General features: G+C 59.4%; 1 protein-coding gene across 3 annotated transcripts; it reads right to left on the bottom strand.

Annotated features, from left to right (window-relative positions):
* Positions 1-4,992: 4,992 nt before the first annotated feature.
* On the bottom strand, positions 4,993-25,073 carry ADAM11 (ADAM metallopeptidase domain 11). 3 transcript variants are annotated; one of them, XM_058561186.1, is made up of 26 exons: positions 24,965-25,073; positions 24,326-24,501; positions 16,066-16,142; positions 15,812-15,878; positions 14,730-14,815; positions 14,566-14,641; positions 14,095-14,161; positions 13,960-14,027; positions 13,512-13,586; positions 13,360-13,431; positions 12,993-13,159; positions 12,388-12,472; positions 12,178-12,268; positions 11,989-12,040; positions 11,386-11,485; positions 11,232-11,303; positions 11,021-11,113; positions 10,565-10,645; positions 9,970-10,020; positions 9,798-9,861; positions 9,469-9,568; positions 9,137-9,256; positions 8,877-9,045; positions 8,673-8,787; positions 8,496-8,586; positions 4,993-7,833 (listed from the first exon to the last, which is right to left on the bottom strand). In XM_058561186.1, the coding sequence occupies exons 1-26, from the start codon at positions 25,029-25,031 to the stop codon at positions 7,785-7,787; spliced, it is 2,331 nt and encodes a 776-aa protein (XP_058417169.1). In that variant the 5' UTR covers positions 25,032-25,073; the 3' UTR covers positions 4,993-7,784. The 3 variants fall into 3 exon arrangements, with proteins under 3 accessions (XP_058417169.1, XP_058417170.1, XP_058417171.1); XM_058561187.1 differs by lacking the exon at positions 9,970-10,020; XM_058561188.1 differs by lacking the exons at positions 14,730-14,815; positions 15,812-15,878; positions 16,066-16,142; positions 24,326-24,501; positions 24,965-25,073 and having other exon boundaries at positions 13,964-14,027; positions 14,566-14,580.
* Positions 25,074-26,743: the final 1,670 nt, after the last annotated feature.

Here is a 26,743-nt window from a genome sequence, read left to right as displayed (position 1 = left end):
CAAGAACCTTAAGGAAATGAAAGATGTTCCCAAGGTTGGAGCCTAGAGGGGAAGATGGACCCAAAATGAGCTGGAGAGGCAAGTAGGGGACAGAGAGGAGAGCCAGAGCTCCAGGGTTGAGGAGGAACTGGAGAGGGCATGGCCGGAGGAGTGGAGCTGGCTGTTGCCAGGATCCAGATGATGGGATGGAGAAGGAGATGGATTTGAAGTTGGCAACCTCCAGTGTTTGCTCCAGGGACTGGATGGGTGGTGAGAAAATATGACAGTGGGAGCAGGCATTCCATCAAGAAGCGTGGCTGTGAGGGTGTGGGACTAGTGGCCAGGGGGTGGTTTTGGTGAAGGTGTTTTTGTTTTTGTTTTTTTGTGTGTGTGAGGAAGATTAGCCCTGAGCTAACATCCGTTGCCAATCCTCTTCTTTTTGCTGAGGAAGACTGGCCCTGGGCTAACATCCGTGCCCATCTTCCTCTACTTTATATGGGACGCTGCCACAGCATGGCTTGATAAGCGGTGCCTGGGTCCCCGCCTGGGATCCGAACCTGTGAACCCAGGCCACCGAAGCGGAGCACACAGACTTAACTGCTACACGCTACAGGGCCGGCCCCTTGGTGGAGGTGGTCTTTGTTTTTGTTTTTAAGAATCGAAACGTGCTGGGTTATGTGAAGGAGAAGATACCAGGGAAGGGGATTGGTGCATGACCGAATGATGTCCTAAGAAGGTAGGAGGAGTTGGAGTTCAAAGGGGGAGGCACTGACCCTTGGGGAGAAGGACCCAAGAGTACTGGTAAGAATGCAAGGGGGTCCAGCCCTGTGGCTTAGCGGTTAAGTGCACACGCTCCGCTACTGGTGGCCCGGGTTGGGATCCCGGGCGCGCACCGACGCACCGCTTCTCCGGCGGTGCTGAGGCCGCATCCCACATACAGCAACTAGAGGGATGTGCAACTATGACGTACAACTATCTACTGGGACTTTGGAGGAAAAAAAGGAGGAGGATTGGCAATAGATGTTAGCTCAGAGCTGGTCTTCCTCAGCAAAAAAAGGAGGATTGGCATGGATGTTAGCTCAGGGCTGATCTTCCTCACAAAAAAAAAAAAAGGAATCCAAGGGGGCGCTGTCAGGACCTTAAGAGTGGGGTTTCAGACAGAGTGTGAAGCAGGAGGAGCAAGGTTATCTGGTGAGCAGGGGTGGGATGGGGTGAGTTCTGTAGAGAGCAAAGGAGGTGAAATTAGATGGTGGGGAAAGGGAGGGGCACCGACCAGGTGAATGCAGGTGAGCCTGCGCCTTGCTATGAGCACCCAGTTGAGGTGGGAGACTGTAATTGATGTAATGACATTAATCTGGGCACACCTGGAGTCTCTCTTCCCCTCAGATCAGCACTGCCTCCCATTATCCCATTCCTGTGCTTAAGCCCTCAACCCAGGATTGACCCTCAGATTAGAGAAGTGACAGGTGCCCTGTGACAAAGCAGAGTTTCCTGGGTCGAACTTCATATGGTCTATCCTCAGTGGGAACATTGGAACATGTTCCTTGCAGTGGCCTCTGGAATGACAGTGGCATCTTATTTTCAGAGGCAGTCAGGATCAGGCTCAATCTGGAAGAAGTTACTGGGGTCAGGCTGGAGGAAAGGCAGACAGTGAGTTTATTTTTAAACCCAAGTGGGCACTACAGCTGCCAGGGAGAAGCAGACGGCTCTTGCGGGGGAATAGAGATTGGCAGCTGGTCAGACACTTGTCAGGAAGCCTGTGGGCTGCCAAGTGGGCAGGAGTTCAGGTGGCTGAAGGCCAGGACTGTTGCATGAGGGGTCAGGGTTGGGGGTGAGGGGAGCAGCAGTTAACCCTTCGCAGCCCAACTGAAGCAATGCCCAAGAAGACAAGGGGGGCTTGAGGACTGAGCCCAGCGGGCCACACTCCCCCGAGGCAGCACGGAGCCAATGAGTATGCTACACACGGCTGTCGTCCCTTCACCCAGGGCATGGGTCAGGCTTGGTCTCAATTTGTGGTCACATGGACCATGTGAGTAGCTTTGTGCAAGAACAAAGGGCAGTCAAGCATTAGGGGTGTTCTGTCAGCATTCTAGGGGGCCGAGTAGCACCTTGTCCCCTTATCACTGACCTGGAATGCAATGTATAACTGAGGGGAAGGAAGGCTCTAGCTGGCACTCTGCATGGAAGATGTTATCCATGGCTTCACAGCCTCACAATCTCGAAGCACACCTCTCCCAAAGGTTCAGGTGCCCCGAGGACTCCTGCATCATTGCAGGCTCTGCCAGTGCTCCTTTCAGGAGGGGCCACAGGGATGGTCTCCAGGTTGTAACATCTTAGACATCTTAAAGGACGTGTGTCACAGCACTGACTCACGTTTATTTCCCTCCTTTGCTTTCAACACCAGAACGCCTAAAGACCCGCGTGAATGCCAGAGCCACGGCTGGGGGTGCGGGGGGTTTCTGGGTTTGGTGGGAGGTCCTCAGGGACCTCTGTGAGTGTAATGTGCAGATCTCACTCCCTTAAATGTATCTGTGGCTTCTCAAGAAACAAGAATGAATCTCCACCTTCAAAGGCCGAAAGTAGAAGCTCAAGCTGTTACCGACAGCCCTTGCCCTCAAAGTACCTCCAGCAGGAAGAGGCTTCCTCAGCACCAGGCCTCAGGGCCCGGCTACTGCTCTCTCCCGCAGACCTTCTGAAAAGATTGATGGAAATCTTAACTCGAACAACAGCAAGTTACCGGGGGCCAGAGCTGCTTCAGGGCAGGACACATCTAGGTCTCTTTCTCTAGGTTAAGTTAAAATTCCCCAATCCTGCCAAAGTCATCCTAGCTCCTCTCTCGCCTTCCAGAAAGGTACACACAGGTTCCCTCTGACCTTTAATGAGGTTTTGTCCGCTGCAGCTGATCCAAGTCTTTCCTGTGGTCTCCTCTCTTCTGTCCTTGCCTTATTTCAAAGTTTCCTGGGTTTGGATATTGCTACTTAATAGCATCAGTTATTGTCTAGACCTACGCTATCCAATATGGTAGCCACCAGCCACATGTGGCTATGGAGCACTTGAGATGTGGCTAATCCAAACTGAGATGTGCTTTAAGTGCAAAATACACTCCTGATTTCAAAGACAGTACAACAAACACACCCCCAAAAACAAACAAAAAAACTAATGTAACATCTCAGTGATCATTTTATGTTGATTACATGTTGAAATGAGAATATTTTGGATATATTGAATTTAATAAAATGTATTAAAATTAACTTTACCTGTTTTTTTAATGAGGCTACTAGAAAATTTTAAAATACTGTACAATGTAGCTTGCATTTGTAGGCCATATTCTATACTATTGGACAGCACTGGTCTAGACACTGGGATGAGCCGTAATGAACTTATAATCATTCCTTCAAGTCAACAAGTAGATTCTGAGCACCTGCAAGGTGCAAAGTGGGTTAATGACCCCCGCTCTTCATCCTGGCCGCCTTCAACTCATGAGGGCATGGAGGGGGCCCACACATCAACTTGAACAAATAGAGCTGGGAATTGAAATCTGCACCCATGATCCACCCAGAAATTCTAAACAGGTGAGCTCTGGTTTAGGCAGAGAGACTCAGGAACAGCCTGGGGTAGGGGTCTTATCAAAGGGTTTTCTGCTTTTGAAAAAACATGTATCTGGGAATTCCTTGGAATTGGTGGCCTTCACAGCAAATTTCAAGTTTCTGGTTCTACTCTGCACTCTTAAGGAACCGTTCTGCTAGAACTGCCGTGACGTGTTCTGAAGCCAAAGTAAGTACTTTTCAGGTTATCTGTTTGGACTGGATCTGATGTTCCATTCCAGCCTTCCCTCTGCCTAGGCAGGTGGGAGATGCACCGGCATCAGAGGGCAGCCCACTGGGCAGAGGGCGCGGGGCTACCTCCCTGGCACTCCTATTGCCACTGGTGCCTGTGCTGCTCTGCGGTCTCCTGCACCTCTGGGCACCCACGCAGGGAACATCTGGAGCTCCAGGGGTGCGGCCTGAGGCCGAGAGGCAGGTGTCAAGAGCGACTGTGCACTGACCTTCAAGAGCCAAATGCTGAGCCTCGCCCGTGTCCTCTGCCATCTGTCGGCCAGGAGCCACACTTTTTACCAACTGAAGGGTCAGCTGTATGACACATCAGACCGAGTTTGAAGGTCACAACAGACCGGGAACTGAGAAGTGAGTAAGCATGGGGATGGAAGAGTTGAGAGGCAGGAGCAATGAAGAAAGTTAAAAATAGGGTTTCCAGCCCAGAGCAGAGCAGACAGGGCAAGCCAAGACTTCAGTTCATGACAGAGGTTTGATAGTGACTGTAGCTGGGCTGCCTCGCCCATGAACCCACAGCCAATGGGAGGAAGCTGACTGTCTGCTGCAGGGGTTGGGGGACCGGAGTAGATGTTCCAGATGTTCTGGGGAACTGCGATGCCAAAATAGGGCGGGGACCAGGGATCTAGGTGGAGCTGCCCTGTGTCCTGTTCTCTCTGCACAGGAGCCGAGGTGATCCGTTTGGGAACGGGGCTGTCAGCCTGGAGCTCCTAGCTGCTCATTCTCCCCAGGCCCTTTCTGGCTGCTGCTATTTCTTGCTCCCATTATCTCCTCTCTACCTGTCCCTTCTTTCATTCCCTGCCCCCACCTCTCTCGTCTTATCTTTCCTCTGAACAAGCAGGACTTTCCGAGCCAGATACCTCCAGCCCAAAGGGGAAGATGGGAATAATAATAGGTTCCTGGCTCAGACTGGGCCTCCAGCGGGGGAGGAGTGCTCAGCCTTGGCCTTGCTCAGTCCCTTCCTGCCTCAGGCACGGCAGCAGGGAGCAGAGGTGAGAAACGAGCAAATTCTCTGTAGGCCCAAGAGTACCGTGCCCTTGGGACTGGATTTCTGGACTTTCTTGGGAGGTGAGGAGAGGCTTCCCTGGCTTCAACCATAAAAAGGAAGTTGGTTCTCTTGCTTTTTGGCAAGACTCTTTCCTACTCACCTCCCATTCTGCTTTGCTGAAGCCAGAGGAGGGCAGTTATCTTTGCTGGGGAGAGCCGAGGAGTGGAAAGGCCTATTTCCTGGCCGTGAATGGAAGTATGCCCCTACGTAAATGGACTACGCATGCCCCTTCCTCCCAGAGCCCCGTCTTGGGTGCTCACTTCCCGCATTCAGTCTCATGCCAGGGAGGACAGGGAAGGGTCCCGGTCACAGTGTAGTCATTTACAGAAAGGAGAGACACAGGTTGGTGTGAGCTCCATGGAAGCCCCAGGACATGATCTTTAATTGATGTTCCTGTCCCTGCCTCCCCACCCCAAATCCCAGATGACATATTTACAGGGTGTTGTATGGAGCCAGTTCTAGGCCCAGGCCACTGCAGCCTCCATTCCGCCCTGGGCCCTGCCAGGGTGGGCACTCCCAGGGTGGGGCAGAAGGATGCAGACAGCTGGGAGCCAGGTGGACTGGTCACAGGAAGTCCAGCGTTCTCCACAGCCTCATTCCCACCCCCACATATGTGCATACACAGCAATGCCCGTGCGCAGAGCTGTTCACCCTTGTACAGAGATGTGGATCCAATTGCTTGTGCCAGATGCATCGCCACCTGTGTGCACGTGTGTACCACCAGAGGACGCCTTAAGATATCACAGCAATAGTGCAAAACCCAGCCCTTACCCTCCTGCCCCTGCCCCAGCTTGTGGGGCTGGTGGAGCACGACTGGCCGGAGGGGTACCCCACCTACCCCCCTTCTTTGGCAGTGCCAGCTGGAGCTCAGTATTGAGGACCCGGCTGTAGCTGCATCCAGCCACCCAAAAGGGTGTCAATGGGTCTCAGCCCCCAGTTTGCCCTGAGGGGTGGTACAGATAAACAGGGAGCCATTTCCTCCATGATTCCTCCTCAAAGATGCCCCAGAAACAGAGGGACTGAAGCAGGCAGCTCGAAGGCCCTGGGGTGTTCAGAAACCCCTGCTGAGTCCAGGTGGGGTATCCCTGAGGAGAGGGGCTCCATTCTTTTGTGGCTTTCATCCATAAGGTAGCTTGACCCCCATCTTGGCCCTGCAGCTGGTTTGCAGCAGTTGAGGAGCCAGGGCTCCTCTGTCCCAAGCGAGGGTCATGAGGGAAGGCCATGGACAGGACAGCTTGTTGGAGGACTGAGGAATTCTGCCCGGCCTCAGCCTGTCTCTCAGGCTTGGCTGCAGGGGGATCAGAGGACATAATGGGGACAACAACTGTAAACTTACTACTCGGCCCTGGAATGGGGTAAGGAGCAGAATAGGTTGAGTGGGCCTTGAGAACTTTTCTAGAAGCTGAGGATCGTACATGAGACCTGCCTTTTGTTACCTCCTCTTGCACATCACAGGCAGGGCCCCTAGCTCTCCAGGCACTGAGCCACCCCTGGCCTTCCTACTTGGGAGAGTCCTCCCTGGGAGGATGGCCCAGCCTGGGACCTCTAGGCGCGCCAGAAGGCATCTAAACCCTGAGTCAGCCCCAGAATCACCCTTCTTGAAAGGGGGAAGGTGCCATTTTATTTCAGGGACTGTATTTTCTAGACCCCCAAATACATGCGTCCTGGCAGGGACAGCAGGACGGTCATTTTGGAATTGAAGACAATCTGGGACTTATGGTTGCCGTACCCAGGACTGAGGCCCTGGGCACGGAACAGGCAGCTTTGGTTTGAATCAGCACTCGGACTTCTCTCCAGGCTCAGCTGGACTGGGCGGAGGAGGCAAGCATGGACGCCTGGCCCCTGCCTGGCTTGGGGACGTCTGTGTTCAGTGAGAGGACTCTAGAGTGATCATCCCAGGGGAGGGCCCGGGGGATGGCCATGCCTCAGTTCCTCCGGGCCCACAGATGTCAAAAGATCCCCACAACTGCCCTGGCCCAGCACCCCAAGGTTACATTCATCAGTTAAGATTCAGTTAAAAAGAAATGTAGATGTCGGCCCCCTCCCCCTAAGTCCCAGAGAGCTAAGACCCTGGTCCCAGCTGCCTGTTTTTGAGAGGGGCCATCCCTCTAACCCTCACCCCCCGACTTCAGCTGTGGCAATCTGTGATGATGGAAGCTACATTCACACAGGGAGAGGTGGTGTGCAAGGCCAAGCCACATGAGGTGGGGTGGGGGACCATGAAAGGCCCTCCAGGCCTGGTCCACCCTGGGGGTGTGAAGGACAGGGCCACAGCCCCCCACCCAAAGCCCAGTGGGGCCAGGACTTGAAGGGCTTGAGCCCGGAAGACATTTGCATGGTGCCTCCCTCCATGGCTGGGCAGGGGCAGCCTCGTGGTTCAGGGTGGAGACGGTGGGTGTCAGGCTTGGATGGAGGGGGGTGGCACTTAGGCCCCTCCAGACCTGGAATGGAGAGGGGGCATCAAGGGAGGATATGAGGCAGGGCCCAGAGGGATAGCCCCTGAGCCAGGCCCTGGGAGGTCAGGGCTGGGCCCTGGAGGTGGCAAGTCACAGGCTGGCCAGGGAGGGGATCTGGTAGGAGGTGAGACAGTGGTGACATGGAAGACAAAACAGATGGGACACAGAAGTAGGCTCTCTTCCCAGGGGTCAGGGGCTGCAGTGTGCACAGCTCCAGGGTCCACCTGGCCAGGGGTAGTCTGGCCATAAGCAGGGCAGGATTAAATGGACCAGGCCTGAGGAGATGGGCAGCTAGAGAAAGGGGCAAGGGCAGGCTAAGAACTTGCTTCCCAGAGTGGATTCTCCCACCCCTGTAGTGACAGCAGTGACAGCGGGGGTGGGGAATCAGCCCCCAGCTTCCCATCAACAGAATGCGAGGTGACGAATGAGATGGAGGAGACAGGGACAGCGGGAGGGATGACGTGGCCGGCGTCACACTGCCCCCTGCTGGGTCGGGTCATACCTTCCTCGGCGGATGTTTCTTCAAAAGCCAAGGAGAAAACAGGCAGAGAAAGGAAAAGGAGTCATTTGTGACTTTCCCCTTCTCTTAGGCAGGGACCTTCTGGCTCCCAGAAGACTCCTTGCCCCAGAGATGGGCCGGGGCACCGGGGCCTGGACACTAATGACAGGCCCAGGGAGAGATACTGAGAAGACCTACTAAAGTTGGGGGCTGGGTCTGAGTCCTGACTCTGCAACTGACTCACTGTATGGCCCTGGGCCTCAGGTCCCTCCTTGCACGTTGAGGGTTAGACCAGCTCCAGGGCCCCAGACTCAGGTGCCCACAGAACATTGTAGGCTGGGTGGGACCTAGGGACAGAGGACGGAGGCCCTGTCTCAGGCAGCCCTGCTCAGCTCCCCTCTGTGGCTGCGCTGGGATGCACTGAGGCACAGTAGGGCCTCATCTTCTCACTTTTCAAGAGAAGCTAGAAATCAGGATTCTTAATGTAAACTCTCCTGGTTTTTAAATGTGAGCAACCAGTTTTTTAAAATGTTAAAACAAGACCCTCTGGGCTGGCTTGGACTGTGATATGTGAGCTCTGGTTTAGCTAACACCTCAGGAGGCCCCCTTAGCTCCAACAGCCTGGGGTTCTGATAACCCCCGAGGACGCCAGGGAGTGTAGGAGGGATGCATGCGTCTCTTACTTAAATCCCCAGCCCGTGCCGCCTAGAACGATGGCTGCAACCAGGACAGCCCCGGCGATGGAGCCAATGATGATGTTGGTGCCGCTGGGACCTAGGGAGGAGGGCAGGGCTCGGTTGGCAGGCACAGGCATGGAGAACAGGAAGGAGAGCGCCCACCCCAGCCAGCTGCAGCCTCACCCTTATATCTCTCGGTCTCCCCCGTGGGCAGAGACGTGGGCAGGGGGTTGTGGATACTGCAGTCTTTGCCTGTCCAGTCTGGCTGACAGATGCACTTCCCTTCATTGCTGCAGACCTAGAGGTGGGGTGGGGCCAGCAGAGGTGAGCAGGGCCCTGTCCCCTCTTGTAAGCCCCTCCCACCATCCCTGGCCTCCAGGCACCCACCCCGTGGTGGGAGCAGATGCGGCGCTCCCCGCTGCCTGGGCAGGTGCTGAAGTTGAAGGCAGAGGCTGGCAGGCAGCGATGATCCAGGCACAGCATGTTGGGCCCGCAGGCTGTGCCGTCCTCCACATAGCTCAGGTCTGAGCCATCGGCCAGCTGCACGTGGCCACCCCTGGGGAAACAGCACAGCCAGCCTAGTCCCTTGCCCCCCACGCCATCACAGCTGCAACCTCCCCTTCCCCAGCCATGGTCCTGGCCAAAACCTGCAGTCCAGCTCCTTGCCCTGGTGGTAGAAGGTGATACTGCTGATGTCCCCTCCTAGGTCCCCCAGCCGAGGAGTTCCAGAGATGTTGACGCAGAGGAGAAAGCCACAGAGCACATCCCTGTTAGGGCAGCATGGAGACAGTGAGACCCAAGTCTGACTTCAGACCCAACTATTGAACGTGAATCTGCCCTCTCCCACCCCTGATTTTTCACATATTCTCCCATTTGGGACTCACAGACTCATCCTAGAAGAACCTGCTGCCCCATGTCTGAAAAAACCCTCCCTAGCCCCAGCACTGGGGAGGCCCAAACAGGAGGCTCGGCAACTCACTGTTTATTGCACTGGACCCAGCCTGACCCCTTGCGCCCACAGTTCCCACGCTCTGTCCCCTCCACATTCAGCTTCTCATAGCAGAAGCGATCAGCAGCCGCTGTAAGCAGATGATGCCAGGCGTCACTCCACTCAGCCCAGAACCCACCTGGGACCTCAGGCCTGCACCTACAACACTCTGGCCTGACCCCCAGTCCGGCTGGGGCCCTGAGATCCTGGGGAGCCACACATGTGGTGGAGGGCATATTAAGCCAGAAAATGCCCCCTCCCTAGCCTCTCAATTCTGGGTCCTCCAGAGTCCCCTCTCCCATCCCTAGCCAAAGACTGACCATGGCCCCAAAGGGCTTGGCATTGCCGGTCCCGGGTTTTGCAGCGACCTCCATAGCAGCGGCCCTAAGAGACAAACAGGAGACAAGGGGCTGAGACACTGAGTGATCAGAGTGGAGACAAGACAGACTGTACTGACAGGCGCCGAGGGGAGGAGCCCCCACCCCATCATACCTGTTCATGATCACAGTAGTAACCGTCCAGCTTGTGCAGGTTAGGGGGACACTGCCGAGAGAGGGGCTGGACTAAGCAGAGCAGCCCCAGGACTGAGAGCTGCGGCTGGCCCCAGGAAGGAATGAAGGGGTGCCAAATGCCCCCTATCTGGGGGCTCATGTGACAGGGTTCTTCCACATCCCAGACAAGAGGTCTGGCTTGGAACTTAGGCCAGACCAATTAGCAAGTCCCATAGGCTCTCCAGGCTCCCTGTTTCCTGCACCTACTTCACAGGCTGGGGGAACTACACACCTGGCACTAATAAGGACTTAAGAGATGTTAACTAGTATTACCCACTCTGATCCCCAGCACACGCCAGGCACTGCACCAGGCTCTGGGAACACCAGCCAGACTATAAATACTGGTTTAATAATTGAAGGAGCAAAGCCAGGAGGCATGAGGAACCCCTTTCTCAGCTGAGGAAACACGCTGATCAGCGGCGGCGACGCTAGCAGCGGAGCGGAGGGGCGCGGAGAACAGTCGCCCGGCAGAGTCAAACTGATAGGGACAGGGGTTGCCTCGCCCCGGGCTCCGCAGGGCGGCCGGCCGGGCGGACCTGGCTCGAGTCCCCGGTGCAGGTCTCCGCGATGTCGCACTCGTTCACCGCCTCTCGACAGGACACGCCTCGCGGCTCGTACTGGGGAAAGGATGCGTTCCCAGGGCTCAGGCAGGAACTGCGGACCCGGCGCCCGCCTGCCCTCCCCTCGGCCCCAGCCACTCCCGCTCCAGCCCACTCAGCACCGCCCCCAGGCCCACTTACGGTTCCGCCCCGCCCACCAGGTCTCCGCAAGTGCCCCGCCCTGCTCCTCGTAGCCCCGCCTTCAACAGGCCCCGGGGCGAACGCCCTGCCCTTCTCCCTCCCCATTGGCGCTTTCTTCGCGTCAGGCCCCCTTCAGATTAGCTCGGTCCGCAGCGGCGCCTCTTCCATAAGCCCCGCCCCTTAGCAGAACTTGTGCCGCCCGGTCCCTGCAGGTCTCGCCTCCTTCGCGCTCCAGCGGCGGGTCCCCCTCACCTTGCAGCGGCGACAGCAGAGCCCGTCACTGCACATGGCGTCGTGGGTCAGGGTGCATTTCTTGCAACAGTTCCCGCCTGCGCGGCTGCACTCCTGAGGACACGGAGAGAAGGGGAGGGAGGCGGCCGAGCCCTGATCCTCCCCACCCGGGCCCTCCCTCGCGGCCACCGGCGTCCCCTGCCCCCACCTGGCGCCCGCACCAGTCACTTACTTGCACCGAGCCGCAGTCGCACTCCTCCCCCGCCTCCACGAAGCCGTTCCCGCACTCAGGCGGGTCCAGGAGCTGGACGGGCAAGGGGTGTCGGGAGTCTGGCCAGGACCCTGCCCAAGCCCCACTCCCACGTTCTCCGCCCTGGGGCTGATACCTTGAGGGGCTTGTTGAAGAGGCAGCTCCCGCCGCCCTCCTGCAGAAACTGGTTGTACTCGTCGATGCTGCAGCGCGAGAACTTGCGGGGCAGGTAGAACCTGGAAAGGGGTAAGGGGACTGTGCCGCTGGGTCCTGGCCTGCGCACTCCTTTCCAGCCCATTCCCTTGCCCCTTCTCAAGACTGGGGATCGGGTGCAACGGGGGACTCGGTCACCATCTGGAGAAGGCTGAGGATCTACATGCCCGGAGACTGCACGAGGATCCTCCCGCCTGCCCATCAAGCGGGAGTGGGCGGGGAACTTCGCTCCGGTCCCCTCTCCAAAACCTCAGGATCCAGTCTGAGGCTGGAGCGCCGAGGCGAGAAGGTGCCTCCAAACAAGGCTTTGGCGGCGCCCAGTGGCGACAGTGCGCACTACAGTCTGGCCAGTTTTGGTGTCCGGCAGGGTATCTGGGACTCCATGTGCACCCTCCGCTGAAAACTGGGGTTCTTGGAATCCTGAGTGGTCTTGAGATCTGGGCCTCTTGAGGCCACCGGGTCCAGACTGCCACCCAGTGCTCCCTCTGGGACTCCCCTCGCCCAAGACCCTCCCCCAAGAACTCACCCAGTGTCCTCCATGATGCAGCCCAGCCAGTTGTCCGGACACTTGCAGTCCCCTGAGAAGTGAGCCAGGTGGATATAAAGGAGGGTGGAGGACTGCCCCCCTCCCATGGACACATTCTTCACTTCTGGAGCTTCTGGCTGTGGGTGGGTCTGGGCTGGTTGTGGGGCCACATAGGGTCTTCACTGATACCTGCTGAGCTCCGGTGTTTATTCCACATCATGCCCAGGTTCTGCCCCAGCGTCTGAGCCAGGGTCACTGCCATGGCCCCCATGTTGTCATACTTTGGGTGAGGAAGATGGAGCAAAAAGATGTCTACATCCTTCCAGAAGGCACAGGGCTCATGCCCTTCATAGCCCCTCTCCCTCCAACACCCCCCAGCCGTGCCCCCACACTGCTCACCTCATTCACACCCCCACCCCTGGACAGGGAGCAGATGCCCCCCACATAGGCAGCTCCACTACTGGTGCTCTGGAAGGTCCTGCCCCTGGAAGGGAGAGGGTTGTCAGAGACCCTCCCACCCACAGCTTCCCTGGCTGTGAGGGGGAGACAGGGGAGCCTCCCACACTAGAGCCCTTCCTTGGGGAGGTGAGCACTGCCCTTCATGTCAGCCTGTGTGACCTCAGGCAAACCCCTTCCCCTCTTTGGGTTCGTTTGCCCATAAGCCAAATGAGAGGTTCCTATTGGATCATCTCCAATTGCAAGGACTTTTTATCAGAGTTTCCCACCAGGGCACTGGCTCCCTGAGGAAGGGATGCTGGGACAGTGTGAAAGGGGAAGAGAGGTGAAGGGGGGGTGGTGGGCAGAGGAAGACCACTTGGGCTAGGGAAAAGGGGCATCAACCTAAGATGCAGGGAAAGATGCCCAGACTGTTGCAACTGGCTGGGGGCAGGAGCAAGGTGAGCCCAGTCCCAGTGCTGCAAGAGCACGTGGCACAGAGCAGGTGTTCAATAACCCTGTGCACCACAGCAACCAGCAGAGCAGGATGCATGGGGTGGGGGACTCACGAGAAGAGGTGGGTGGCATCACTGGGCTCAGGCAGGCCCTCCCGCCGGTAGACCATGAGCCGAGCCAGGGTCTCCAGGAGGTCATCCTGCACCTGGATCTTGTCCCCATCTGCCCACGTTTCCATGGCAACCAGCACGATGCGGGTATTGAGCTGCTCCTTGTACATCTTGGCATGGAGAGGAAAAGATGAGGAGGAGTCTGGAAGTGGGGGTGTGGGTGTGGGGGGACAGGGCTGGAGGAAGGCCTCAGTCTGTCCCCCCAGGAAGTTGGGGGACAGAGACTGATAGTGCTCTTGAGAGCTCACCCCAAAGATGTGTGGGGTGGGGTGGAGGGAGAGGGAAGGGAAGGGGAGGGAGGGCTGCTCACCACATCCGCCAGGTTCACCACAGACTTGGCAAAGTTGCTGGTGAGGACCACCGACTGTCGCATCTGCTCAAACTGGAAGAGAGGAGAGTGGGCGGAGGGCAGGGCTCCTTCCAGCCCCTCTTCCCAGAGTGGCCCCTAGCCTGGGAACTTACCAGCTGGTGGTCATTGATCACGATCAGCTCCACATACTTGGTCTCACTGTGCACTGTAGGGTGGCCCCGGCGGACCTGGAGGGTGGGTGGGCACTTGGAATCAGTCCCTTCCATGCCTGGCATCACGGCAAAGCCATGGACAGACTTGGGGAGGGGGAGCTGGACTCCCGCCAGGAACAGTGCCAGCCCCCCACTGGCGGCAGGGGGGGGTCCCATGCGTCCCCGACCCTGGGACAAAGGCAGGCAGCCTCAGTTTGTCCACCATGGGGACGCGTGTCATCACCAGCGTTAGGGAATGGGGTGGGGGGCTTCCTCCCAGAGATGGTTCCCCAGCCCCCAGCCACATCAGTCTGAGCTGTCCTTTGCCCCAGCCATGAATCGGGGTGTGCTTCTGCTCTGGACCACAGCCTGAGGTCTCTGCAGCCCGAGGCTCTGCGGGCCCCCGTACCTGCCTTTTCCTTCTCAGCCTCGGCCGGTTCGGAGGAGCAGAATGGGCAGGGGCAGTGAACAGGCAGCCTGAGGGGAGGGGGCAGGTGAGGGGGGCACAGCCGGCCCCTCCCAAGCCCCACTTTCCCTCCCTTACCTGGTTCCCTGCATCCGAGGGGGACTGGGAGGAGAGGGGTCCGGTAAATGAGGTGGGGAAGGGGTCCCTGCAATGAGGGGGAATTAGTTCTTGGGGGGCCAACCAGGCCTGCTCTGAGCCCAGTTAGGGGGACAGCTCCAGCCCTTCCCCCACCCCACCCCAGGGTGACCCAGCACTGGCCAGAGCTCCCATGTCGGATCTGATCTCCCAGATGCTCATATTCCGGGGTCAAGACCTGGGGGCGCCCTGAGAGACAGGGGCAAAGGATGCTGGAGCCCAATGGGAGGTTACTTGGGGGGCAGAGGGGACATTGGAGCTGGGGACACAGGGGGAGGGAACCAGAGCTGGCGTCACTGAGGAGGGCAGTGAGGCTGAGGTTACCAAGGGAGGAGGAGGAGGCAGCCACAGCCACTGGGACGACAGCCATTGGGATGTGTGGCAGGGCCATCAAAAGGGACCTGAGGGGCTCACCTGGGGGGCTTCCCGAGGCCCGGCCATCTCTCGGGGCTCCACGACATAGGTGAAGTTCCCGTCAGAGAAGACCCCACTGCAGAGAGAGAGGCGCAGCTCCCTACCGTCCCCAGGGCTCGGGCTGGAGGCTTTTCCCCGGCCACCCAGCCTCTCCCCATACTCACTGCAGCCCCTGGCAGGTGGAGAGGGCGGCAAAGGAGCGGGGAATCCCCCGGAGCTGCCCTTGGTAGTAGCAGTGGTCTCCGGCCCCCTGGAGGAGCAGCAGAGCATGAGCCGACCTGCCCCCCACCCCAGCATGAGGGCATGAGGACTGCCGAGGGCCCCCGAAGCTGCCCCGGGTGCAGGTGGCTGCAGTCCCTGGGCACTCCAGGGGATCTGCAGCCTGGTTCTACTCTGGCTGTGCTCCTAATGTGCTGTTTCAACCTGGGCAAGTTCCTAGCCCTCTCTGGGCCTCCTTCATCTCACCTACTAAATGAGGAAGTTGGACTACATCAGTGGTTCTTAACTGTTTGCTAAAGGGATCACAGACTCCTTTGAGAAGAAGCACTAATGCTCAGAGAGCACCTACTGTGTGCTGGGCACTCTTCTAAGCAGTTAGCCCACTTAGGTGAATGCCATGGACCTCCCCAATGCGCACGCACCATGTCACACAGTGCATTGACAGACACTGCGGCCTCCGTGGACCCCCCCTGCACACGGTCTGTGGCTGAGGAACTGTGAGCAGCTCGTGTCCTCCTGGCCCAGCTCACGGGTCAGAGGGGAGCATCACCCACCCCTGCTTCCTGCAGAATTACTTGTGCTCCAGTTACTGAACAGGCGAGGGGGGGAGGGTGGTGGCTATTTATAGACACTCATTCATCTTTGCTCAGGCCCCTGGGCCTCCAGGGCTGGGAGGTATCGCAGGAAGCCAGGAATCCCCAGGGCCTTGGTGCTGAGCAAGAGGGGCATTTCCCCAACTGCCCCCTCCCAGAAGAGTCAACAGGAGCATGAGGGTCCTCGAATGCCTCCAGGCCCGGCAGAGAGGCTGGCTGGGAGTCAGACCTCTGGAGCTGGGCCAGGGGAGCTCAGGGCTCCACCCCATTCGACATGCCACCCTGACTCCCACCCTTGGAGCCTCCAAGGTGGGGAGAGATGGAGGGTCCTGAGGGGCCAGGCTCATCCCGAGTGTAGAATATACCCCGGACCCCCTCTCCACGGGCCACCTGTCTCCCCATTCCACATCCCCTGTCCCCTTCCAAAGGCTCACGGTGCTGTGCCGGGTTGTCCCCTCCCGGCTGAAATGGCGCTCCACGTACTGCGAGGAGAGGAGGTGACTGAAACAGAGTGGGCAGGAGGCAGGAAGGGGTCATTGGTGGGGCTAGGTCAGGCTTGGGGCCCACCCCAGCTCAGATCCGGGTTCCCTGCCCGGGTCCAGCCCCCACCCACCCTCAACCAGCCAAGTCCAGGCCATGCCCTGCACCCGCCTGCTGCCCTTCCTCCCAGGCCCAAGACCACACTCACTGGTTCAGCTCCAGGTCCAGAGTGAAGTTTGAGTTGAAGGCTGGGATGACGAAACTCACCTGGGCCAGGTGAACAGGCTGGGGGTGGGGAGGGCAAAGTGGGAGTCAACCTTGGGAGGACTGAAGGTGGAAATAGGGGAATCAGGGAAACCCCTGGGAAGGGGACGGCCCAGCCCAGCAGCTGCAGGGACCACTGATTTGGGGGGAAGATGCTCTGTACAAGTTCATCTTCCTCCAAGAACCTGTTCCTTTCCTGGGGGAAGGGGCAGGAGTGCACATCCCTGGGCACAGCCCACCCTGCCCTCTGGGCACGGGCACAGCGAGCAGTGTAGGGGGAGGTGCCAGCCCACCCTCCCTGTGCAGGCACCTCCCTGAGACAGCAGGGATGGAGAGGGGCAGCTCTAGCTGTGCACTGCTGCAGGCCAGGCCCTCCCTGCCTCCCAATCCCCCACCCTCAGGTAGACTAAAGGGAGGCCCCCAGAAGTATCATGGGAAAGGGGCAAAGAGGAGATGGGGGGCAGTGTGACCCCCGGGCCCTGCTGAAGCCAGCCCCTCCCTTCCTGTGCCTCTGTCCTGGCTCCGGCCTCCATTTATGGAGGAGGCCTCGGACTCTGCAGATGGGTGGAGTGGGTTAGAATTGATCGTGGGGCCCTGGAAGCTGGGGTGATGGGCAGATGCCATCCTGTCAGGAGGGAAGAACTTGGCTCCTTACCCCCAAGTCCATCGCCCTCACCTCGCCCAAAGCAGCTCATCTTTAATATTTCAATCCCCTGGTTAATTTTTAAACACTGAAGTTTTCCTGATAAATTTTTTAGAGGGGCCTTTGCAGTGGGGCTGGGAGGCTCCAGGTTGTCATGGCAACGTACCAGGCCGGAGCAAGGTGGCTGCCCTCCCAGGCCTGGGCACCCAACTACTGCGGGCAGTGGGGACTCCAGACCTGAAGCTAGCAAGCCCAGAGGGAAGCAACCCCAAGGGAAGAAGGGGCAGGAGAATCTGGGCAGGGAGGAGTCAGCCTTCTCAGCTCCCACGTGCCCACCCCAAGCCTCAGGTCTTACAAAAGATCTGAAGCAGAAGGGCCTGAGAGGAGTGCAGCCTTCTTCCCACCCCCATCCATTTAAGAAGCCTGAAATCCAGACCCCCAGATGAGGGTCCCACCGCGGGGCTGTGCAGATGTGAGGTTTTGTTTGCTGCCTTCCTTTTTGGGGGAGCAGGTTGCAGGATCCCCAATGTCACGAAATCCCTATCCTGGTGCTGATCAGTGTCCTCACGAGCCCCCTAGGTTCCCAATTCTTACTGAGTGCTTAGTATGATCCAGGCACTGTTCTACATACTTTACAAGTACGATCATATCTGATCTTCACAACAACCCAATGGGATAGATGTCTCTGTTATCCTCATCTGACAGGTGGGGAAACTGAGGCACAGAGAGGCTAACTAACTTGCCCAAGGTCACACAGCTAAGACATGGAGCTGGGATTCAAGCCTAGGGAATCAGCTTCCAGAGCCTTCTCCCTGCAAAGGTGAGGTAAGATGGACATGGCTCCGTGTCCATGAGAGGCCCGGGGAGAGGTGGTGAGGCAGGTGAAGGGCCAGGGCCTGGGTAGGCAGCCTGCTGAGCCCCAAGGACACTGACTCACCCCCTCCCAGGCTGACCGAGGCTCCAAGCTCTGTCCTGAGCCCCTAGAGCATCGATCAGACTCAAAATAGAAAGTCAAGGACAAGGAGTCACTGCTTCTCCCCCATCTTGGCCTGGACCATCTCTGCTTTCCCCCTGCCCCTAGGCCTGGATTACCTCTACCCCCACCATTCCCCTTGGCCTCAACCATCCCTACCCTCCCTCTCCACTCATGGGCTTGGACTTTCTCTGCCTTCCCCACCCATGCTGCCTGGACCATCTTGGCCCTCCCCTGCCCTCAGGTCTGTTTCTGTTTGTTCTTCCTGCACCCCCGCCCCCAACCCCTGACAAGCCCCTATCCCTGGCCCTACACTGGCCACCCAGAGGAGCAGCCTGTCCAGGCCCCTTGCCCTGATTCCACTCTCTCAGGCTGTGCAGGCTCAGGGATGATCCAGCAACCTCTCTGAGCCTCAGATTTCCCCACTAAAAATGGTAAGATGAGCCCAGATGCAAGGCTGTGAGGTTGGCTTGTGTGGTGGAGGTCGTCCTGGGCCTGGAGGATTCTAGCAGTCGGCCCTCGCGCTTGCAGAATCTCCCTCACTCTGGAAGTCAGAGAGCTAACCCATCTGGCCTCCCCCCTTTCTGTGTGGACCAAGCTGACCCCTGGTCTGGGGAAAGCCTGCACTCATGGGGGAGCAGACACCAGGTCCTCTTTGTCCCCCACCACTTCTGCAGCCTGCCACGGCCTCATCGCCTTCCCGACCTGCTAAGGCCTGACTGTGGGGCTGCGCTGCCCTCTGCCCCAGCAGGACACAGGGCCCAGGCCAGTTAAGACCTGTGCAGGGCAGCTGCTGGCACTGGGGGCTGGCCCAACAGAGGGCAGGCCAGGACGGGTGGGGAGCCACCGCAGGGGCTGGGAGGAAAAGGAGGGAACTGGAGAGCCGGGCAGGTTTGCCTGGCCTGGCCCGAGAGGGGGACTCAGGGGGACACCCCTTGTCTGAAGGGTGAGAAAGATCAGGCAAACCCACCTCAGTTCCCAGGACCTCTGCACCCCGGGCACTTGGGGAGGGGCCCCTGCTGCACCAGAGTCCTAAGACTCCTCAGCCAAGCTTTAGGTCCGTGTCCTATCAAAGCCAAATTCCTCCTTGCCTGGCCTGCCTGCCTCCTGCCCCTGACCTGCCCCTGACCTCTCCCATCATCCCTCAGGCCCTCCCTCGGGAGCCCCTTCTGGCCCCGCTGCCTTCCCTCCTCTGCACCCAGCTCAGCGCTGCTGGTGACCGGCCGGCCAAGCCTCGACCCTGTGCCCTGCTCTTGCCTCTTGCTCCCTGGCCATCGGGCTCTCACGTGCTCCAGCTCATTTGATCTCAACCTGTCCAGGCCATCTGGTGTTCATTTTACAAATGCGAGGCCGAGGCTCACGGAGAGACACTTGGAGGTGACTGGCCCAGGGCCACGCTGGGGAGGTACAGGGTCAGGTCTCACCCTCAGGCTGGAGTCTGTGTCTCCTATGGCAGCTGTGGCCACCTGGCTGGGGTGACCCTGCCCTGAGGCCTCCCTGTCGCCGGCCCGTCCACTCCCTAGGCACCTGCTTCAGGTGCCTCTCTGCCCCTTGTCAGGCCCAGCCAGATATGGGGTGCAGAGGGAAGGAAGCAAAGACCCCCAGAAGCCCCAGGAATAACAAATACAGATGCCAGGCCTCCACCACAGACCTACAGAATCAGTCTTGAGAAGGGGGAGACTAAAGACCCATAAGGTTCCCAAGCGCCCCAGAAAATCTGAACATCCAGACACTGCCCCTCAGACAGTCACCCTGAATCCGTCCTCCTGAACCTCCCTCTCCTCCCATGACCTTCTCCTCCTCGCCCTCGTCTGCAAAGCCTGCACCCGCCAACCCACGCAGGGCCGTGGCCCCCCTCACTCCTGGGCCTCTAGGCACATGGTTGTTGACATCAATGTTTTTGGTCGCTGATTCAGCTTTTCACATGGGCGACCTCTGGTCCCCTGGAGCACGGGCTATGCTGGCCTTTTCCCTGCCCAGGGGCTCCACACTCCTCTTGAATGGGAAGGCATCAGAAGGCCTGAGTGAGCTGCTTAACCTCTCTGAGCCTCAGTTTCCCATTGATAAAATGGGGTTGTTGTGAGGATTAAATGAAAGCCCTTTTTACCGTGTTGTTATCATAGGATTAATAATAATAATAATCAATGAAGAAGGAAGTGTAATTGGTCCAGTTGAACAGGACTTTGAGGAACTGGATAAACCGCATGGGCTGGGGGGCAGCAGATGAGCAGAAGCCAGAGAGGCAGGGACCACCGGGGAGAAATCCCCTCCGCCAGCAGCTGACTCGCCACCATGGCCCCCCAGATGTGCCGAGCCTCCACTTAGCAGGGCGGCGGGAGTCCCAGAGAGTGAGAACACTTGGACCAATTTCCAATAATGGGATTTGACCTAAATTTTTGAGGATAGAGTCACTTCCTACAGGTCATTAGTTCCTCTGGGGACAGACTCTGGGCAGCTGGGTCCCTCTAGGCAGCCAGGAGGGGTGCTCAGGAGAGGCCAAGCCCTCAGGCCAGAGTCTGGCTGGGGAGGACTCGAGACTCCTCTCCACCTGTACCCCACTCCCCTGCCCCGAGCCAGAGAGGTAACCCCCAAGCGCCCTGGTTCCTGTTTCTGACACCCAGCCCTCACGCCAGCACGAGCTGCCCAGCGCCCCGCCCTGCATAGGGAGGGCAGGCTCACAGATGCTGAACATCTGCTCCTGCCAGATCGAGGCAGGACACCTGATACACATCATCTCCTCTAATCCGAGCGACAGCCCGGGCGAGTGGAAACCGCCATCACCCCCATTCTACAGATGAGGAAGGTGGGGTTTGGAGTGCTGTAGTGGCTCACCCCAGTCACTTAGTCAGAAGCAGGGGAACCAGGCCCCACTGAGGCTGTCTCGCCCGGAAGCCACAGAGTGTAACCTTTCAGACCCAGGTTTAGCCCCCTGCATGACCTCTCCCTCTGCCCAGCCTCACGGCGGGCTCAGTCCAGGGCACTCCCGGAGCAAGCCAAGCCTAGCGCAAACCCAGCCCTGGCTTCCAGCCCCTCCCAGGAACCCTCCTACCTCTGATCCCGGGACAGAGCTGTGACCTTGGCTACAGAGACCACAGTGTGGCCTCGGCCCTGGTGGGGTTCTAGGGCTCCAGGCACAGACCCTGTGGCTCCCTGCCCGTGACTGCCATCTTGCCAGGGCTGGGGACTGACTGAGCCTTACCCAATTGTCCCCCACCCTTCTGCTGCAAGACACTGCAGCACAGGCTTCTGGGGTGGCATTTTCAGTAAATGCTGGTCTGGGCAGCCCTCACAGGACCTCAGCCCACTGACTGAAGTCCCCTCCTCCAGCTAGCTCAGATGAGGGTCTGTGTCCTGGGCCCAGGACCCTCCTCCATCCGCCCACCCTATTCACTTACCCACATCCTGCTCCCTCCTTGGTTCCGAAGGAGTCTGGGTTTCGCCAAGGGCAGGCATGACCCACACAGCAGCTTTGTGTGGATTAGGAAAAGGGTCCCTCAGAACACACGCAGCCTCGTGAGCCCACCAATTTCATTCAGCCACTTGCCCGGGCACCCTTGTGCAGTGAACAACCAGCCCAACTGTACACTGTGGCCCTGCTTGTTCTTTTGCCTCACCCCTCAGCTGCAGGCTCCCTGTGACCACAAGTTTCTGCACTTCGAGAAGCTCCCCCACCTCTCTGGGCCCTTAGGCCCAGCATGCTTCCAAGCTGGAGAGAGGTGAGGTGTTGAGAGCAGTGGCAAAGGGGGCAAAGGGTCCCCGGGCCCCTCTTCACTATACCCTTGAGCAAGAGGCAGGCAGTGCACTGGTTAAGAGTGCTGCTCTGGGTATCAATCTTGACTCTGCTACTTAAGTGCTGTGTGACCTGGGGTAGTGACTTCACCTCTCTGTGCCTGTTTCCTCATCTGTAAAATGGGAATCACAACAGCCCCACTTGCTGGAGTTGTGATGAGCATGAAATAAATTAATACACGTAAGGGCAGAACAGTGCCTGCCCCAGTAAGGGCCCAGTAGATTGTAATTTCTCTAGCTTCTAATTCCTGGCCACCTTCCCTCTCTCCTGTCCTCCCCTCACAAACGCGAGGAGTCCTCGGCTCACAATGCCCTTTCCCATCCCACCTCCTGGGTGAGTGAGGCTGAGATTAATGTTAGCATCATCCTGATGTTAGGGACCAGGAAGCTGGCGCTCAGAGAGGTGATGTGACCAGCCCCAGGCCAAAGCAGGTTAACACCTAAGGCCTCGCCATCCCAGCTCCATCAGCCAGCATGTGCCCCAGACTCGCCACATGACCCACAGCAGATGGAGACCTCGCTGTTGACCCAAGACCTCGGTTGGCCTGAGATCCCAGTGTAGTAACTTCAGAGCCCCACAGCGCCACCGGGGCGGGGCACTTCCTGTCCGGATGATGCACTGGCTCTGCCATCACCCCCGAGGTGCCGAGGCCAGACGTGCCCCAGGGAGAAGTGCCAGGTGGGAGACAGAGGGTTGCAATGTCTCCTTCCAGTTGCGGGGCAATATTCTGGACATGTCTTTTTGTCTCCCTTGGCCTTCTTCCACCTTGCGCCTGGTGGGGTTGGCGGGTGCCCCCTGTGCCCAAACCCAGAGAGTCCCTGGAGGCAGAACGGCTGGTCTCAGAGAAAATGACTCCACTGCTTAAGATCTGATTGACTTTGGGCAAGTTACTCAACCTCTCTGAGCCTCAGTTTGCTCATCTGCAAAACGGGCAGACAAAAGTTACCTGCCTTACAGAGTTGCGAGAATTCCACCTCAGGGGAAACCGAGGACAGACAAGGCAGGGCCATGAGTAAGTCCCCTGGGGAGGCTGCAGTGAGGTCCCTGAAAAGGCGCAGTCCCAGAGAGACCCCCACTGGAGGTGACCACTGCCTCACAGACCCACAGAAGCCCCCACTCCCACACCTGCCCCCTCGGGCACACTCCCAGGGTCACTCACACACACATATCCCATGCACTTACTCAGGACTGAGACTCCTCCATCCCTGCACGCCCAACCCTGCACCCATGCCAGTCCAACTGCACCCATCCTGGTCTCCCACACAGGCACAGCGCCACCACACCTCAGAACCCTCCCTTCTCTTCGGGAAGGACTAAGCTGAAGAAGCACCCCACTTTTCACCCCTAGGCGGCCCCCATGCTTTCCCTCATCTCTGTCCTCTGACCCCACCATGGCATTGCCCCGTCCTCCAATCTGGACATCCCCTAACGCACCAGCCAGGAGTCCCTGCAGTCAGGCTGGCAGTCACCTTCCAGCCAACACAGCCTTGGGGTGCACAGTTCACAGGTGAGGGGGACACCAGGGAAGAAAGTGGGACTAAGGGCCGAACCCTGCTAGGACACCCCATCCCTGGCCCTGGGATCATCCCTACTGCCCACCTACCACGTCCCAGGGAGCCTGGGCAGGTGCTGAAGGCAGCTCCACCCACCTCCCTCCCACCCCCCTCCCTCCCACCCCCCTCCCCCACACCCCACGCCAACCCCCACCCAGGCCTGCCTGCTGGGGACCATTAACCACCCCCTCCTCCCTCCACACTGCCCTGAGTGATGGTCCATCTATTATGCATGCTGCCTTCCTGCTCCATTCCATTTCCCGAGTATCCCCCTCCTGCACCCCCCACAGCCCCCTCCACCCGCCTAAGGGCTTTTAACCAAGTACATTAGGCAGGGCCAGATGCCAGTCTGACAGATGTCCGTAATGTTAGCCTCCGTTTCCCTCCTTCCTCCCTCTGCACAGCCCAATTTACCTCCCACCACTCCCAGCTGCCAAAACTTCCCAGACCTCGGTGGTACCCCTCCTTATAGTCTCTCCTCTACACCTCCTATTTCTGCCAGGCCTTCGCCATCCCGCCGTCCGCTGCCCCCACTGGCCTGGCTAACTTTCAGCTTCCAGCTCCTGGAGAGCCGAGGCGTGCTGAATGAATATTCCATCTGGGTGATTATTATTCACATGATATTAATTAATTATTAATTGCAATTAATCTCCTTCATTCCTAAGCTTCCTCTGGGAGGCAGGAGGGGCCTGGCAGCTGACAGGGACAGGAGGCGGGTGGAGCTGGCATTTGTGGGTGAGCTTGGGGCTTTGAACCTTTTTCCAAGGCCCCACCCACAGCAAGGACAGGAAGGAGAACAAGCCTATCAGTGCACAGGGGGAAACTGAGGCAGGAGCAAGCACTAAGCTGTTCCAAAAAAGCCCACTGAAGGTGGCTGTGGTGAGAACCGGGAGCCCTAATCCCTGACTGGCTCTTAGCTGCTTCTCCCTGCCCCCTCCTTCCCTACCCAAGCCCCTTTGAGTAGAACCAGTTGCTCTGGCAGGAGAGGAGTGGGGGCTGGCGGAAGGCTGACCATGGCTGGACTGAGCCCTGGGCATTCGGGTCCGCTGAGGGCAGGGGATCCCTATGATGATGGGAGGGGGTCTGGAGCAGGGCAGGTGGGTGCTCCCACCAGCAGGCTCCAGCACCCACTTGGTGGCCCACTGTGCAGACGGGGAAGCTGCAGGAGCCAGCTGCTGGGGAGCCGCCTCCCTTGGGCTCTAGGGTCTGCTCCAGCCCCCTGGCCTCATCCCCAGACCCACTCACCGGGCCACCTGGTGGCTCCTGGCGGACCCTGGTGTCCAACTGCTGCTTTCGGACCTCTCCCCCAGAGCTCTCCCCCACCAGACGGCTGGGTTCTGTGACCTCCGGGGCTTCCAGGACTCCCAACTGGGGTGAGACCCGCCAGCGCAGAGCTCCGGCAGGTCCCCGGATCCCAAGACCTGGGGAGGCAAGGCCACAGCTGAAGGCAGATGCCCATCGTGGGGAAAGAGACTTGGGAATGGGGTGGGCACACCCCATCCCCCACTCTGGCGTGGCCCTTGGAGGGGATCCTGGGGGGATCTGGGTGGGAGGATCTGCTTTCCTGCAGAGGGAAGAGCCCGATGGGGAGGGGGCCAGGAGCTTCACTCCTGCCCGATCGTCACGACTGCCACCCCCCCCAAACCTGCAGAGACCTGCAGAGTCTGCGGGCCGGCGGCAGGGGAACGGCCGCGGTGGGGAGGGCCAGATGGGGACAGGTGGGTGCACGCACCCTCCCTCCTCCCGCGCCCCCCACCTCCCGCATTCTGGACTGGCTGTCACCCCAAGCACTGCAGGAAAATGTGGCTGCAGCAGACACCGCCGCAAAGCCCGGGGCGGGGGCAGGGACGGGGCGCCGGGCCGGGCCGGGCGAGGGTCACTCACCGGGCGGGGAGAGCAGCGGCAGCAGCAGCAGCAGCGCCGCGAACGCCCAGCGCCGCAGCCGCCTCATGGCTCATAATCCTCCGGGTCCGGGGGCTGCGGCGGCGCGGCGCGGGCGGCGGCGGCGGGGGGGGAGGCGCCGCTGCGGGAGCCGCGGGCGGGGGCGCCGGGCGAAGGGCGCGGGGCGCGGGCGGCGGCGGCGGCGGCGGCGGCGGCGGCGGGGAGGGCGCCCGGCTCAGCGCGCTCCGGCCGCGGCCATCCCGGCGGGGCGGCGGGCCGGGTTAAGAGCCGAGCGGCGAGCACGTGAGCCAAGGGACCGCCCCCGGCCCCCGCGGGCCCCCCCAGCCAGCCGGGCCGGGGCCGCCGCGACGGGAGGACAAAAGAGGCGCCGCCCCGGGCCCGCCTTCCCGCAGCGCCTCGGCCCCCATGGCAGGTGCAGGCGGGCGCCCCCGGTCCCCATCTCGCGGCCCCCTCCTCGGCCACCCTTGGCTCGGGGAGCTCCGAGGACCCGTCGGTTTGTACGGGGAGGGAGGCAGGGTACAGAGGGACCCCGGGGCTCTGACCCGGTGACCTCCAGTCTGGCGACCCGCGCAGTCGAGGTGCTGGGACGTGGCTGCCCGGCCCGGGGTCGCCCCTCGAGCGTGTACGCAGGAGGGGGCTGCCGCGGACTCAGCCCCGAGCGCCCGGGTCGGCCGAAGGCTATCGGAGCCAGGGAGGCTGGGGGGCCAGGGACGAAACGAGCGGCACAAGCTCCTTTGGCTCCGCGCCTCTGGGATCTCTCGCCCACCCGCGGCGGAGCGGGTCGCTGCGGAGTCCTCCCACAGCCTCAGTCCAGACCCCTTTCCACCCTGCAGGCTCCTTCTTCTCCAGGCCAAAGATGCCCCTGCCTCCACGAGGGCTTCAGGGATTGCTGTCACCAGAGCCACCAGGAGGGGCTGGCCTTCCCTCTCTGGGCTGAGTCCCTCACACAGGGCGCCCCAGTCCTTCCCCCTAAATATCATATAAAGTAGCCAGGTTATTTGCATGCTGTTAGCATGCCCTATTTCTGCCCCTCTCTTGCCAGCCCAAATCTTTGAGGAGCAGAAGATACCTCTGGAGCCCCCCAGCTTCCTCTTTCTGGCCAGACTAAGTTGCCCTGTCTGCAAACCACCTGGCCTCCCAACCTACCTCCTCAGCTGTGCACTACAGCCCAGCTCCTGGGCAAGATGGGTCCCTGTAATGGGAACTGGGGTCTCTGACCTCTGCTAGGGGTCCCAAGAGCAGAGCCTTGAGATAGGGTAGGGTGTGGTAGGGCGTGGTTACTGCTGGGGAGGCCCTATCCTGACTTTGTGCCTAAGGTCAGAGCATCCTAGCACCACACTGGGAGAGCACAGGTCACTGAGGAGCAAGAGTGGAGGCAGAGAAACCCTTCCTGGGTCCTCTGCTTCCCCAGGAACCCAGGGCCTCTGCCAGGGACGGGGCAGCTGCCTCTGGCTCGTGACAACTCCTCCCCCCTCCTCCAGCTCTATTTTAGGCCCTGGAGAAGTGAGAAGGTGATTTCCCCAGAGGCTGACATCAGTGCTGGGAATGGGGTGACTCCCCTCCCCAACTTCCCCCTACTTCAGCCACCTGCCACTCCAGACCCAGATGCTCAGGAAGGCTGAGCCCATTCCTTCACTCTGGAGACTTCTAGGAAACCTCCTCCAGGGTGTGGCATTGAGGGGGCCCCCCGGGAATTAGCACCTACTATGGGATATTCCCTGGAAACCTACAATTACCCAGGAGGGAGGGATTGTGCTCCTC

This window comes from Diceros bicornis, chromosome 18, assembly GCF_020826845.1.
Source record: "Diceros bicornis minor isolate mBicDic1 chromosome 18, mDicBic1.mat.cur, whole genome shotgun sequence".
In the NCBI taxonomy this organism is placed as follows: Eukaryota; Metazoa; Chordata; class Mammalia; order Perissodactyla; family Rhinocerotidae; genus Diceros; species Diceros bicornis.
Note: the sequence above shows the minus strand (reverse complement) of the source record. Positions and strands in the feature narration are given on the sequence as shown.